The 17,083-nt window shown below is 46.4% G+C and overlaps 1 protein-coding gene across 27 annotated transcripts in view; it reads left to right on the top strand.

Moving 5' to 3' along the window:
• Nucleotides 1-17,083, top strand: part of LOC106570401 (focal adhesion kinase 1) — a 206,316-nt gene that overhangs the window by 185,963 nt on the left and 3,270 nt on the right. For 25 of the 27 annotated variants that reach the window (XM_045694856.1, XM_045694851.1, XM_045694850.1 and 22 more), the window contains 7 exons: nucleotides 2,065-2,176; nucleotides 5,060-5,146; nucleotides 6,050-6,187; nucleotides 6,397-6,528; nucleotides 9,140-9,202; nucleotides 9,935-9,980; nucleotides 13,058-13,161. In XM_045694856.1, the coding sequence (XP_045550812.1) occupies nucleotides 2,065-2,176; nucleotides 5,060-5,146; nucleotides 6,050-6,187; nucleotides 6,397-6,528; nucleotides 9,140-9,202; nucleotides 9,935-9,980; nucleotides 13,058-13,161 (682 nt within the window). The remainder of the gene's footprint in view (nucleotides 1-2,064; nucleotides 2,177-5,059; nucleotides 5,147-6,049; nucleotides 6,188-6,396; nucleotides 6,529-9,139; nucleotides 9,203-9,934; nucleotides 9,981-13,057; nucleotides 13,162-17,083) is intronic. The other 2 variants (XM_045694845.1, XM_045694847.1) reach the window with 1 other exon arrangement.

Raw genomic sequence — 17,083 nt, 5'->3', positions numbered from 1 at the left:
AAGAGGTCACTGTTTCATGTATTAAAGTATAGGACACTTCAGTAAAGTTTGGAAACAGTGTGGTCTCCGCTACTTAAGTTGTAGTCCACATAAGAGGCAACAGGTTGATGCCATATTCCCAATAGAGACTAGCAATTATCAGCACTCCATGCACTTCAATGGTCTATCATGTCAGTCAAATCCATGGAAGCTGGATAAAGTGGGATGTATGTAGTATTTATTTTAGTTTAACTGAAGCAAGGACACAGGCGACGGTGTGTGTGGGTAAATTACTGTGGGTAGTCCTCGGCTGCGTCCCGGATGGCACCTTATTCCCTATATAGCACATTACTTTAGACCAGAGCCCTTTGGGCCCGTTTGGGATGCAGCCCTTGTGTGGTGGATTTATTGCCTACCCATCACATGGGCCATTTGCCTTAGTATATAAAAATGTGTCTGTCTGTCCGTCGATAAAGCCCTACGGATGTGAGCCACTCTCTTTCCTGTTAACTTTAGACTCACTGAACTGTGAGTCATGTCCCTACTAGATAATAATTCCCATTGGATCCATTGTCCCCATAGCCCTATGTTGAGCAGTAGGTATGTTTTGGGAGAGGGAGAGACAGAGGGAGAGTACTGTGTATTGTAGGTATGTGGTTGGTTGTCTGTAGGGAAAGGAGATACCTAGTGAGGGGGCTGTCTTAATCCACAGCGCCCGGGGAGCAGTTGTTGGGGTTTAATGCCTTTGCTCAAGGGCAGAAGGCAGATTTTTCCACCTTGCTGGCTCGGGGATTCAATATCAGCAGCCTTTCAGTTACTGGCCCAACACTCTTAAACCGCTAGGCTACCTGTATCCAAAGTCTTTGTTGTGTTTGGGTGATAGTTACCCTGTCACTGGATTCATTTAACTGTACGAAGATATGTCTGACACGTGTGGGTGTGCGTGCTGGTTTCCTGTGTAAGTGCTTCTGTGTGTGCCATCATGAGCGAGACTCTTCGTGTTCCATTTTGAGCTCTTGGGTACAGAGTGTGAACAGTCTCTAGTCTAACCCATAGTAACACAACCTTAGATCCAGAATGCACCAGGAGAGAAAGGAAACACAAGGCAGCAGAGATTCCAGTGAGCACCCGTCAAGGCTCCTGGGATATCCACTTTGTCTGTTGCTGTCTTTGACCAAGTAAGGGCCAAAAAGTAAGGTACACCAAGTTTTACTACCACTGTGAAGGCATTCATAGTGTGTCTTAAGGACAGCACTTCCTTACAATCGCCTCTCCTCTAGCCAAACCCTGGGTCGCATTCATTATGTACCAAACGGAAGAAAACTGAGTGGAACAGGCACAGACTACCTGAACTGTTTTTGTTACGTTGCGAAACGTTTTGCTACGTTGTTCCCTAATGAATACGACCCTGATATTTAGTTCCACAGTATCATTCTTCCCAGTCAATCCAATCCAGTGAAGGCTGGCTGGCTGATAAGCTGTCTGGCCGGGGGCCAACCACAACAGACTGCCCAGGGCAGAGGGAGGAAGGAGGAGGAAGCTAGGGGAGGTGGATGGGGTAAGCTGGAGCTAGCTGGCTCTGATAAAGTGAGTTTAGTAAAACAGTGCAGGACTTACCAGGCTGCTGCTAGACTCTCACATACCTCCACTGCAGGCTGGGGATGTGACCAGGGAGCTGGTGGTTCATCTGTTCTGGTGTGTTAAGATGGGCTCTCAGAAGCATAAACTCTGGGGGATGAGCGTTTTCCTGTAAGGTAAATTGGATGTAGGATCGAATGATGGATGATGTCATTAATGGGTTCATTGATGGATTTGGGAACCTGGCAACGGATACCCATAATCGATTTGCCCAACAAACAAAAGAAATCACACCTGCAATGCAGCTCGTCTGTGATAGGAACATGATTGCTTTTCAGGCTACAGTAATTGAGATGATTTTGTTGAAATGTTCAGTCTTTTTTTATGAATTTATGTTAGGTGTGCTAAGCTGTTGTGTGTGTGTGTGTGTGTGTGTGTGTGTGTGTGTGTGTGTGTGTGTGTGTGTGTGTGTGTGTGTGTGTGTGTGTGTGTGTGTGTTCCCTGCAGTACTATCCTAGAGGAGGAGAAGGCCCAGCAGGAGGAGAGACTAAGGATGGAGATGAGACGTCAGGTCACTGTGTCCTGGGACTCAGGGGGCTCCGACGAGGCCCCCCCTAAAGTAAGAACCCTCACCAACCCTAACCCCCCCCTAAAGTAAGAACCCTCCCTAACACTAACCTCCCCTAAAGTAAGAGACCTCTCTAACCCTACCCTCCCCTAAAGTAAAAACCCTCCCTAACACTAACCCCCCACTAAAGTAAGAGACCTCTCTAACCCTACCCTCCCCTAAAGTAAGAGACCTCTCTAACCCTACCCTCCCCTAAAGTAAGAGACCTCTCTAACACTAACCTCCCCTAAAGTAAGAGACCTCTCTAACCCTACCCTCCCCTAAAGTAAAAACCCTCCCTGACACTAACCCCCCCCTAAAGTAAGAGACCTCTCTAACCCTACCCTCCCCTAAAGTAAAAACCCTCCCTGACACTAACCCCCCCCTAAAGTAAGAGACCTCTCTAACACTAACCTCCCCTAAAGTAAGAGACCTCTCTAACTCTTATCTCCCCTAAAGTAAGAGACCTCTCTAAGCCTAACCTCCCCTAAAGTAAGAGACCTCTCTAACCCTACCCTCCCCTAAAGTAAGATACCTCTCTAACTCTTATCTCCTCTAAAGTAAGAGACCTCTCTAACCCTAACCTCCCCTAAAGTAAGATACCTCTCTAACCCTACCCTCCCCTAAAGTAAGAGACCTCTCTAACTCTAACCTCCCCTAAAGTAAGAGACCTCTCTAACCCTACCCTCCCCTAAAGTAAGAGACCTCTCTAACCCTACCCTCCCCTAAAGTAAGAGACCTCTCTAACCCTACCCTCCCCTAAAGTAAGAGACTTCTCTAACCCTACCCTCCCCTAAAGTAAGAGACCTCTCTAACTCTAACCCCCCCTAAAGTAAGAGACCCCTCTAACCCTACCCTCCCCTAAAGTAAGAACCCTCCCTAACTCTAATCTCCCCTAAAGTAAGAGACCTCTCTAACCCTACCCTCCCCTAAAGTAAGAGACCTCTCTAACCCTACCCTCCCCTAAAGTAAGAGACATCTCTAAGCCTAACCTCCCCTAAAGTAAGATACCTCTCTAACCCTACCCTCCCCTAAAGTAAGAGACCTCTCTAACCCTACCCTCCCCTAAAGTAAGAGACCTCTCTAACCCTACCCTCCCCTAAAGTAAGAGACCTCTCTAACCCTACCCTCCCCTAAAGTAAGAGACCTCTCTAACCCTACCCTCCCCTAAAGTAAGATACCTCTCTAACCCCCCCCCCACTAAAGTAAGAGACCTCCCTAACCCTAACCTCCATTAAAGTAAGAGACCTCTCTAACTCTAACCCCCCCCCACTAAAGTAAGAGACCTCTCTAACCCGACCCGACCCTAAAGTAAGAGACTTCTCTAACCCTACCCTCCCCTAAAGTAAGAGACCTCCCTAACCCTAACCTCCCTTAAAGTAAGAGACCTCTCTAACTCTAACCCCCCCCCACTAAAGTAAGATACCTCTCTAACCCTACCCTCCCCTAAAGTAAGAACCCTCCCTAACCCTACCCTCCCCTAAAGTAAGAGACCTCTCTAACCCTAACCTCCCCTAAAGTAAGATACATCTCTAACCCTACCCTCCCCTAAAGTAAGAGACCTCCCTAACTCTAACCTCCCCTAAAGTAAGAGACCTCTCTAACCCTACCCTCCCCTAAAGTAAGAGACCTCTCTAACTCTAACCCCCCCCCCACTAAAGTAAGAGACCTCTCTAACCCGACCCTCCCCTAAAGTAAGAGACTTCTCTAACCCTACCCTCCCCTAAAGTAAGAGACCTCCCTAACCCTAACCTCCCTTAAAGTAAGAGACCTCTCTAACTCTAACCCCCCCCCACTAAAGTAAGATACCTCTCTAACCCTACCCTCCCCTAAAGTAAGAACCCTCCCTAACCCTACCCTCCCCTAAAGTAAGAGACCTCTCTAACCCTACCCTCCCCATAAAGTAAGAGACCTCTCTAACCCTACCCTCCCCTAAAGTAAGTGACCTCTCTAACCCTACCCTCCCCTAAAGTAAGAGACCTCTCTAACCCTACCCTCCCCTAAAGTAAGAGACCTCTCTAACTCTTATCTCCCCTAAAGTAAGAGACCTCTCTAACCCTACCCTCCCCTAAAGTAAGAGACCTCTCTAACCCTACCCTCCCCTAAAGTAAGAGACCTCTCTAACTCTTATCTCCCCTAAAGTAAGAGACCTCTCTAACCCTACCCTCCCCTAAAGTAAGAGACCTCTCTAACTCTTATCTCCCCTAAAGTAAGAGACCTCTCTAACCCTACCCTCCCCTAAAGTAAGAGACCTCTCTAACTCTTATCTCCCCTAAAGTAAGAGACCTCTCTAACCCTACCCTCCCCTAAAGTAAGAGACCTCTCTAACTCTTATCTCCCCTAAAGTAAGAGACCTCTCTAACCCTACCCTCCCCTAAAGTAAGAGACTTCTCTAACCCTACCCTCCCCTAAAGTAAGAGACCTCTCTAACTCTTATCTCCCCTAAAGTAAGAGACCTCTTTAACCCTACCCTCCCCTAAAGTAAGAGACCTCTCTAACCCTACCCTCCCCTAAAGTAAGAGACTTCTCTAACCCTACCCTCCCCTAAAGTAAGAGACCTCTCTAACTCTTATCTCCCCTAAAGTAAGAGACCTCTTTAACCCTACCCTCCCCTAAAGTAAGAGACCTCTTTAACCCTACCCTCCCCTAAAGTAAGAGACCTCTTTAACCCTACCCTCCCCTAAAGTAAGAGACCTCACTAACCCTAACCCTGCCCTTAGGGGTATAATGGGACATTTCTGAGATGTTTACCTTAGATATCTTTAGGCACAGATAGACTAAATGACTCTCATTTGAAGAACTAGTGCTCCCTGTCTGATAGATGGGGATCACACAATGCAGGAGGTCTAAATGTCCAATGTGTTCTGTATGATCTCTGTCCCACTCCCTGTGCAGCCTAGCAGACCTGGTTACCCCAGCCCTCGGTCTAGTGAAGGATTCTACCCCAGCCCTCAGCACGCAGGGCAGCTCAACCATTACCAGGTACTGTATTGTACTACTGCACTAGACTACTGTACTACTATACTATACTACTGTACTATACTAACACTTTTACCACAGTTACTGTGTATTACCCATAGAATTAGAATGGGGACGCCTAGTTTCCAAGTCTGTTCTATTCATTCTATTTCTATGGTAATATCATTATCATTAGCTCTCTGAACCATCCCATTTGTATTGATAATCAGGTACTGGCAATACTGGTTTAGTAAATGTGGTTTGTTTCTTACTTGCCAGTGGATTGATGTGTAAAGACAGAGAAAGTGCTCAACTCTATGCTTTTGGGTGAAAGGGTGCTTGAAGCCAAAAGTGAATTGATGGAGATGTGCCCGGCTTCCCCCTTTCTGAATGCAATAATATCTTCCCAAACTAAGTTATTTTGCAGCACTTCAGCTGCCCATAAAACATAGCTGACAGCAGGCATTTCCTGTAGCGCTTTTTCAAACTTCTGGCATTGTTGACTTAAGGCAGATTCCATCTGCTGAAAAATCAACTCTCTCAAATTCTGTTGTTATGGCTTCAAGGTCAACTCATTCTCTCCACACTGTATTGCCTAAAAGGCATTTTGAGTACCAGTATGCATATTTAAAGGTTATCTTTATGATCATGTCAGTTATTATTAAGATGTTTATCAGCCAGTGCTAACGGTGACATGTCACATTCAGGCTCATACTTTTAGTCCCAGAGGTCTTTATGTCTGGGGGTCAGTAATGATTTATTGCATTATACTGCCAGTGAAGTGTTTCCCTGTACCCTGAAATGCTAACTGGGGCCCAATGCCATATGATGAACAGCCTTGCCTCACAGACAAGGCTTTGGTATCATCACAATCCTCTCTCCAAACAAAATGGGCTTTTCACCTGTTGTCTGTCCTACCAAATCCAGGTCGGGTACCCTGGCCCCCACGGCATGCCCGCTATGCCCAGTGGCGGGTACCCTCCCCAGGCCGGTGTCCTGGACCCCCATGAGACCTGGAACCACCACCGGCCAGGGGACGTCCCCATGTGGTCCCCCAACATGGAGGTGAGAGAGAGCTCCACATAAATATACATGTAGACTCTTTTTACTATGTGCTTCTGCCAATTGTATAATGTAAATCTCTGAATTTCATTAGCTATTGTCTGAGCTTGGTACATCTGTAGCAATCACAGACGAGACTAAATACTAATGCAATATCCTCTATATCCCTCTCTCTCCCTCCCTCTCTCTCTCTCTCTCTCTCTCTCCCTCAGGATGGAGGTGTGTTGGACTTGCGTGGTTTGGGCCAGGTGCTGCCCCCCCACCTGATGGAGGAGAGGCTGATGATGCAGCAGCAGCAGATGGAGGAGGACCAGCGCTGGTTGGAGCAGGAGGAGTGCTTCCTGGTAACAGACCATTATTCACCCTCTACTCTCACACACACATACCATCCTGAGAGAGAGAAGGGAGAGAGGGAGAGCAGGAGCGAGAGAGAGGGAGGGGGAGAGACAGGGGGAGGGAGACTGAGGGGGTGGGGGGGGGGGGGAGAGCGAAGGAAGGAAGGAAGGAAGGAAGGAAGGAAGGAAGGAAGGAAGGAAGGAAGGAAGGAAGGAAGGAAGGAAGGAAGGAAGGAAGGAAGGAAGGAAGGAAGGAAGGAAGGAAGGAAGGAAGGAAGGAGAGAGACAGACGCTGTTTGGAGCTGGAAGGTAGCTTCCTGGTAACAGACCCTTATTCAGTACCATCTTCCACTCTGCACTGGCTCTGTCTCTATCATGTAAAGAACCAGCGAATATACTGTCAACCACACCTTTGTTTGTTTGATAGAGTTTTTACATTAGGAACAGCACCTTTCATCCTCTAAACCTCACTAACTCCTAAATAGCAAGCATATGCTCTCTACATCATTCTACCACCATTGTCCATCACTTGATCCTTGTGACCAGGAGACATACTCTCTCTACCTAAGATATAATGTCAAGACTAAATGACTGTAAAGTCATTGCTCTAGTTATCTATTCATTAAACTGTTATCCAGTCAGTCTGCCCAAAAGCATCATATCTGTATTCAGTCTGCCACTGACTTCCTCTTCTTGAACTGCACTGTTGGTTAAGGGCTTGTAAGTAAGCATTTCACAGTAAAGTCTACACTTGTTGTATTCGGCACGTATGACAAATAAAGTTTGATTTGATTTGACTGTTTAGTGGAGTAAACATCTGGATTTGATTACAGTGTCACGCTGGCTGGTGTTTTCTTTACCATTTCAACCTTCAGCCCTCATCCCCCTTCTGAGTCGGTTTATTTACCTTTCTACGATCTGAGGACATTCAGATCATTGTTGTTTTCATTCAGTGAAATAAGGCAGGAAGACAGACCTGTGACCACAGACTGACCTCCTGAGGGAAATGCTTGGATCAGCCAGCAGCATTCTAGAACACTCTCTCCACCTCTCCGTCTCTCCGTCTCTCTGTCTCTCTCTCTGTCTCTCCCTCTGTCTCTGTCTCTCTGTGTGTGTAGAGCTAGACTGACTAGAGGAACTATGGGATGGTTAAAGATGACAGCATTGCTGCCCTACCTGCTGCTTACTTCATATTTAATATATTTTTACTCTTCAATCATATGATCCATGTCTACATTGTTTGAGAAATACATTTTTAAAAAGCCAGTTGTAGAAAACATATGTTGATAAAGGATCAAATTTGTGGCCCTTGGAAATGTTTGTGTTGTTGTCACGTCTAACAAGACAATTGCAGAGGACTTGAAATAGTTTTAAAGGGTGAGTTTAAAGTGATCTTTAACGGTAATGGTATTTGAGCAGCCAGCACAGTGATGAGAGACAGTCCCTCCACACCCTTTGATGATCCCTCTCAGAAGGCTTTCCTGTGGAAAATCTGGCGGTCTGCGTCTGTTTCTCCACAGCCCTGGCCAGCCAAAAGAAGAGCTTTCATTAATGCTGCCGTTTCATTTGGCCGGCAGATATTGTGGAAGATGGGTGGAAAGCTCAGACCGTGGTGCGTTCATGCTGTTTCTCAGTCATAAAAATCCTTTTGGCAGATCTGGCAAACAAACGCACGGCACTGAGAGTCTTCCTTAGTATTTCCTTAGTGAAAGTTAAAAGGCTACACTGTCTATCTGTATGTATGAGGAGGGAGAGAGGGAGGGAGGGAGGGAGGGAGGAAGGGGAGAGAGCGAGAGAGACAGAGAGGGAGGGGAGGGAGAAAGAGAGAGAGGAGTCAGTGTGAGCCACAGAGCAAGAAGAGTCTGCTGTGGGATCAGTCTCTGCATGAATCTGTCAGGCACATTTAAGCCTTCCTCCTCCAGCAGCAACAACAGAAATCTCTGGTTGTTTCTTGTCTCACTCTGCCGATGGGACCACCGCTCTCCGCACAGCCACACTTCCACAGGCACCGAGCTCAGAGGATGCACCTTTTCAAGTCCTGCTTTGGAAAACCGGTACAGATCATGGCTGGGAAGGGGTGCTGGTCATCTTGGTGGCTTTCTGTGTGGATATGTTTTACTACTGGTACTTGGCTGCCTAGAAGGTTGTTTAGACAAGATGCTGCTGAAACGCTGAGGATTTCTTCTATGCAAATACTTTTGTCACTGGACTACAGTGTCTGTGTTTCTGGGTATCTGTGTGGTCTGTCAGGGTGGCATAAATCTTGTTTAGCTTGTAACTGGATGGATGATTGGTTGATTTGGTTTTGTTCGATGGTAGCAGGCACCGATCTTTGAGGTAGTCAAAGAAGAATGAGGGTAAGCACAGTAGGATATCAGCAGATCAGTTTCTTATGGAATTGTGAGTTCTATTCTCTCATGGAACAAAACATGAAAGACAATTCAGCAGTAATTGCATCTTATTTTGTAAGAAACAAACTCTCTAGTATTCTATTTCAAGACTACTGTAAGGATGGTTTCACTGATAAATGTAGTTGTTTAAATCTTTGAGGTTGTGGTTCTGAAAGGTTGTCCGCTGTAGCCTGCTAGTTCTCTGACCCTCTGTTCTGTGTTCTCGTCAGAAGCCAGAATCCAGGAACTCGCGGGGCAGCATTGACCGGGAGGACTGCAGTCTCCAGGGGCCGGTGAGTTTCCCATGGCCCACCGCTTGTTTGGGTTCATACCCCCAGAGGGATGGACCAGGAAATATTGTTTTTCAATAAACCAATGTATTTATTACATTTTTCTATTTGTATTATAATGCGAAATAGATTTTATCTGAGTTTTATAGCGTAGACCTTAGTAGTGCGCTGTATGTTGTGGCTTGCTGGACACAGTGCTTTATCTGAACCATCCCAGTCCCCCTAGGCTGAAGTGTATTGGGACTAGGGAGGTTGGGAACTAAACTGTGGCTACAGCCAGGCGTTTCTCATGCCATCCACACTCTCTCTCTGCTGCTGGATAATCTTTAAAAACAGGCGTCAGCTGTAGAGCCCCCACAAACCAACCAGACCCATTTTCATAGTAATTACAGAAGTCTACTGGGCTGACTGGGTCTCTTCTCTAAGAAGAGGAAGCATTGGAATGCGAGGGGGAGAAGAAAACACCAGTGTGTGTTCAAATAGAGTGAGAGAAGAAGAGGGTTTCGGGGAGGAGCTGGAGAAATGTAGCTGGGTGAAACATGGCTGTACTTGGCTGTGTGCCTCGGAAGGTCTGAGATATGTAATGCTGCTACCCGCAGAGTACCCACAATAACACACAGACTGGGCCATGGGAAGCCCTAATCCTGAGTGCTGTTGGAAAAGCACATTCAGCCAGCCAGAAAAGTGCCAATGTGCCTTTCTAATCACTTGTTTGTGTTTCTATTTTCCCCTCAGACGGGAAACCAACACATATACCAACCAGTGGGACTGGGGAAACCAGGTAGGACGATCATCAGCACAATCTGTCACTCCACAGGCTGGAATGTCAACATGTGTACTAAAAGTGACACTCCTCTGTCTCACACTCTTTCTTTCTCACACATATACTCTCTCCCTCTCACACATATACTCTCTCCCTCTCACACATATACTCTCTCACTCTCCCTCTCACACATATACTCTCTCCCTCTCACACATATACTCTCTCACTCTCCCTCTCACACATATACTCTCTCCCTCTCACACATATACTCTCTCCCTCTCACACATATACTCTCTCACTCTCCCTCTCACACATATACTCTCTCCCTCTCACACATATACTCTCTCCCTCTCACACATATACTCTCTCCCTCTCACACATATACTCTCTCACTCTCCCTCTCACACATATACTCTCTCCCTCTCACACATATACTCTCTCCCTCTCACACATATACTCTCTCCCTCTCACACATATACTCTCTCCCTCTCCCTCTCACACATATACTCTCTCACTCTCCCTCTCACACATATACTCTCTCACTCTCCCTCTCACACATACACTCTCTCCCTCTCACACATATACTCTCTCACTCTCCCTCTCACACATACTCTCTCACTCTCCCTCTCACACATAAACTCTCTCCCTCTCACACATAAACTCTCTCCCTCTCACACATATACTCTCTCCCTCTCACACATATACTCTCTCACTCTCCCTCTCACACATATACTCTCTCACTCTCCCTCTCACACATATACTCTCTCCCTCTCACACATATACTCTCTCACTCTCCCTCTCACACATATACTCTCTCACTCTCCCTCTCACACATATACTCTCTCCCTCTCAGACATATACTCTCTCCCTCTCACACATATACTCTCTCACTCTCCCTCTCACACATATACTCTCTCACTCTCCCTCTCACACATACACTCTCTCACTCTCCCTCTCACACATACACTCTCTCCCTCTCACACATATACTCTCTCACTCTCCCTCTCACACATATACTCTCTCACTCTCCCTCTCACACATATACTCTCTCACTCTCCCTCTCACACATATACTCTCTCACTCTCCCTCTCACACATATACTCTCTCACTCTCCCTCTCACACATATACTCTCACTCTCCCTCTCACACATATACTCTCTCACTCTCCCTCTCACACATATACTCTCTCCCTCTCAGACATATACTCTCTCCCTCTCACACATATACTCTCTCACTCTCCCTCTCACACATATACTCTCTCACTCTCCCTCTCACACATATACTCTCTCACTCTCCCTCTCACACATATACTCTCTCACTCTCCCTCTCACACATACACTCTCTCACTCTCCCTCTCACACATATACTCTCTCACTCTCCCTCTCACACATATACTCTCTCCCTCTCACACATATACTCTCTCCCTCTCACACATACACTCTCTCACTCTCCCTCTCACACATACACTCTCTCACTCTCCCTCTCACACATAAACTCTCTCCCTCTCACACATATACTCTCTCCCTCTCACACATATACTCTCTCACTCTCCCACATATACTCTCTCCCTCTCACACATATACTCTCTCACTCTCCCTCTCACACATATACTCTCTCACTCTCCCTCTCACACATATACTCTCTCACTCTCCCTCTCACACATATACTCTCTCACTCTCCCTCTCACACATATACTCTCTCACTCTCCCTCTCACACATACACTCTCTCACTCTCCCTCTCACACATACACTCTCTCACTCTCCCTCTCACACATATACTCTCTCACTCTCCCTCTCACACATATACTCTCTCACTCTCCCTCTCACACATATACTCTCCCTCTCACACATATACTCTCTCCCTCTCCCTCTCACAATAAACTCTCTCCCTCTCACACATATACTCTCTCCCTCTCACACATATAATCTCTCACTCTCCCTCTCACACATATACTCTCTCCCTCTCACACATATACTCTCTCACTCTCCCTCTCACACATATACTCTCTCACTCTCCCTCTCACACATATACTCTCTCCCTCTCACACATATACTCTCTCACTCTCCCTCTCACACATATACTCTCTCACTCTCCCTCTCACACATACACTCTCTCACTCTCCCTCTCACACATATACTCTCTCCCTCTCCCTCTCACACATATACTCTCTCACTCTCCCTCTCACACATACACTCTCTCCCTCTCCCTCTCACACATACACTCTCTCACTCTCCCTCTCACACATATACTCTCTCCCTCTCCCTCTCACACATATACTCTCTCACTCTCCCTCTCACACATATACTCTCTCACTCTCCCTCTCACACATATACTCTCTCCCTCTCACACATATACTCTCTCCCTCTCACACATATACTCTCTCCCTCTCCCTCTCACACATATACTCTCTCACTCTCCCTCTCACACATACACTCTCTCCCTCTCCCTCTCACACATATACTCTCTCACTCTCCCTCTCACACATACACTCTCTCCCTCTCCCTCTCACACATATACTCTCTCACTCTCCCTCTCACACATACACTCTCTCACTCTCCCTCTCACACATACTCTCTCACTCTCCCTCTCACACATACACTCTCTCACTCTCCCTCTCACACATATACTCTCTCACTCTCACTCTCCCTCTCACACATATACTCTCTCACTCTCCCTCTCACACATACACTCTCTCACTCTCACACATACACTCTCTCACTCTCCCTCTCACACATATACTCTCTCACTCTCCCTCTCACACATACTCTCTCACTCTCCCTCTCACACATATACTCTCCCTCTCACACATATACTCTCTCTCCTCACTCACTCACTCACTCACTCACTCACTCACTCACTCACTCACTCACTCACTCACTCACTCACTCACTCTCCCTCTCACACATATACTCTCTCACTCTCCCTCTCACACATATACTCTCTCACTCTCCCTCTCACACATATACTCTCTCACTCTCCCTCTCACACATATACTCTCTCTCACTCACTCACTCACTCACTCACTCACTCACTCACTCACTCACTCACTCACACACAAAAACATTAACTATCTTCCCTCTCTCTCTCCTCTCAGAGCATGTGGCCCCTCCTAAGAAGCCTCCTCGTCCTGGAGCCCCCAGCCACCTGGGCAGTCTGGCCAGCCTCAACCCTGTAGACAGCTACAACGAGGGGGTCAAGGTACAGCAACACTCACACCACCAAGACAACACTGTCTTAATGTCTTACTCCAGGGTCACCATCATAGCAACACACCACCAAGACAACACTGTCTTAATGTCTTACTCCAGGGTCACCATCATAGCAACACATCACCAAGACAACACTGTCTTAATGTCTTACTACAGGGTCACCATCATAGCAACACACCACCAAGACAACACTGTCTTAATGTCTTACTCCAGGGTCACCATCATAGCAACACACCACCAAGACAACACTGTCTTAATGTCTTATTCCAGGGTCACCATCATAGCAACACACCACCAAGACAACACTGTCTTAATGTCTTACTCCAGGGTCACCATCATAGCAACACACCACCAAGACAACACTGTCTTAATGTCTTACTCCAGGGTCACCATCATAGCAACACACCACCAAGACAACACTGTCTTAATGTCTTACTCCAGGGTCACCATCATAGCAACACATCACCAAGACAACACTGTCTTAATGTCTTATTCCAGGGTCACCATCATAGCAACACACCACCAAGACAACACTGTCTTAATGTCTTACTCCAGGGTCACCATCATAGCAACACACCACCAAGACAACACTGTCTTAATGTCTTACTCCAGGGTCACCATCATAGCAACACACCACCAAGACAACACTGTCTTAATGTCTTACTCCAGGGTCACCATCATAGCAACACACCACCAAGACAACACTGTCTTAATGTCTTACTCCAGGGTCACCATCATAGCAACACACCACCAAGACAACACTGTCTTAATGTCTTACTCCAGGGTCACCATCATAGCAACACATCACCAAGACAACACTGTCTTAATGTCTTACTCCAGGGTCACCATCATAGCAACACACCACCAAGACAACACTGTCTTAATGTCTTACTCCAGGGTCACCATCATAGCAACACACCACCAAGACAACACTGTCTTAATGTCTTACTCCAGGGTCACCATCATAGCAACACACCACCAAGACAACACTGTCTTAATGTCTTACTCCAGGGTCACCATCATAGCAACACACCACCAAGACAACACTGTCTTAATGTCTTACTCCAGGGTCACCATCATAGCAACACACCACCAAGACAACACTGTCTTAATGTCTTACTCCAGGGTCACCATCATAGCAACACACCACCAAGACAACACTGTCTTAATGTCTTACTCCAGGGTCACCATCATAGCAACACACCACCAAGACAACACTGTCTTAATGTCTTACTCCAGGGTCACCATCATAGCAACACACCACCAAGACAACACTGTCTTAATGTCTTACTCCAGGGTCACCATCATAGCAACACACCACCAAGACAACACTGTCTTAATGTCTTATTCCAGGGTCACCATCATAGCAACACACCACCAAGACAACACTGTCTTAATGTCTTACTCCAGGGTCACCATCATAGCAACACACCACCAAGACAACACTGTCTTAATGTCTTACTCCAGGGTCACCATCATAGCAACACACCACCAAGACAACACTGTCTTAATGTCTTACTCCAGGGTCACCATCATAGCAACACACCACCAAGACAACACTGTCTTAATGTCTTACTCCAGGGTCACCATCATAGCAACACATCACCAAGACAACACTGTCTTAATGTCTTACTCCAGGGTCACCATCATAGCAACACACCACCAAGACAACACTGTCTTAATGTCTTACTCCAGGGTCACCATCATAGCAACACACCACCAAGACAACACTGTCTTAATGTCTTACTCCAGGGTCACCATCATAGCAACACACCACCAAGACAACACTGTCTTAATGTCTTACTCCAGGGTCACCATCATAGCAACACACCACCAAGACAACACTGTCTTAATGTCTTACTCCAGGGTCACCATCATAGCAACACATCACCAAGACAACACTGTCTTAATGTCTTACTCCAGGGTCACTGTTACAGCAACAAGACAACACTGTCTTAATGTCTTACTCCAGGGTCACTGTTACAGCAACAAGACAACACTGTCTTAATGTCTTACTCCAGGGTCACTGTTACAGCAACAAGACAACACTGTCTTAATGTCTTACTCCAGGGTCACTGTTACAGCAACAAGACAACACTGTCTTAATGTCTTACTCCAGGGTCACTGTTACACAAAACATAGCTTGGTTTAGCCTGGTCCTAGATTTGTTTGTGCTATCTTGCCAACTCCCATAAGAGGCTGTCTAGGAGTTGGCAAAATGGCACAAATAGATCTGGGACCAGACTACATGACTCATACCGAGGAGTTGCAGGGCCTAGAGTTTCTCTTGGTTAGGACACAGTCAGGGAAAAACTCTGAGTCTGAACCCATGAGCCTGAAATACCACCATAACGTTGTATGAGAAAGAGAGCATCACTTCAATAATGAGACAATGCATGTGCTTTTGACTGCTATGAGTTGCTGCAGCTGTTTCAAGCATGCTTTCTCTTTCTCACCTGGCCATCACCACTTCCTTTTATGTTCTTACGTAAACTACGTCATCTCAGTTAATTCAAGAGCTGTGAGAACTGGAACCTATAGCCAGATTCAGAGCAGAATGGGATCTGAATGGAAAAGCTCTGAAAACATGTCAGTATTTCCCCTGGTTCACCAGGAGCCCAGGCGGGTAAAGTTGCTCCTAGTCGGCAGAACAGAACGGGGCTCCTAGGTCAGCGCAGCTCTGAAGCCCTCTTTCTCCCTCCCTCTCTCTCTGCCCAGTCTCAGACAGCACAGAGCAAGGCTAGCACAACCCAAAGCCCATCTCTCTGACAGAGATGGTACTTAGACACATGGACAGATATAGAGATACACACTTACACAAGACACACACACATACACTTATCTGCATTTAGAACACACACATACACTTATCTGCACTTAGAACACACACATACACTTACATGTACAGTGCATTCGGAAAGTATTAAGACCCCTTGACTTTTCCCACATTTTGTTATATTACAGCCTTATTAAGCCAAGGGGTCTGAATACTTTCCAAATGTACTGTACATACCCAGCACCATGCTTGTCCATGGGAATCTAAAATATACAATGACTGTCCCAAAACATAAAACGAGAGGCAGTTTTTTTCTTCCTGACAATCTATTATTCTCATGGGGGGTGGGGGGGTTTAGATAAAGATCATCCCACTCTGACCCCACCATCCACCCCTACAACCACCAGGGTCATGACCTTTCTGCCACACAGCTCCACCCAGACAGACGCTGCCAAGCCAGCCCAGAAAAGGCCCACGGTAAACCACACTTTCTGGGCTTTTATTTTGGATCCTAGTTATGCAACAACCGTCCATTTCGAGAGAAGCCATTGAAATTAAGACTGTTGGAATGGAGAGAGTGCTTTTTCTCTCGTAACTTTCCAAGCAGGCAGTTTGAAAGGAGACCCTTAGCGAGGCCACTCTTCTTCTAGCTATGAAAATAAAACCCAATTAAAACACAGAGGCTTGTAGTACAGTGGAGTATAGAGAAGCCCAAGGAAAACACAGTGCTTCCTAACAAGACAGAACCCAGTGAATCCAAAGCTCCTTTCTCACCGTCTTTTGATCATGATCCTGGATCAAATGCTTGATCAAAGGTTATAGACTCCCTGCTCAGTTGGCCCGGCGAAAGCTAACGTCATGATGAACAATACAATACAGCAACTCTGAATACGATAGAGTGCAGACCTTTTGATCTTTTTCTCAGTGCAACATCCAACTAGCACTCAGGCCTTTATCACTTAGTATCTCCTGTTTCAGGCTGTTTCATCTCAACTTGTCCAGTAAAAAATGCCCGTTTTCATTTTCCATTGTAAAGTGTTTTCAAACGGTGCGCCCTAATGAACACGACCCTATCTGCTTATATTGTGTTGATGCATTGCATGCATTGCCTCTTGCCTTCTGTTCTGCAGTGTTA

This window comes from Salmo salar, chromosome ssa14 (assembly GCF_905237065.1).
Source record: "Salmo salar chromosome ssa14, Ssal_v3.1, whole genome shotgun sequence".
NCBI classification, from domain to species: domain Eukaryota; kingdom Metazoa; phylum Chordata; class Actinopteri; order Salmoniformes; family Salmonidae; genus Salmo; species Salmo salar.
This window is presented reverse-complemented; position numbering and strand designations above follow the sequence as displayed.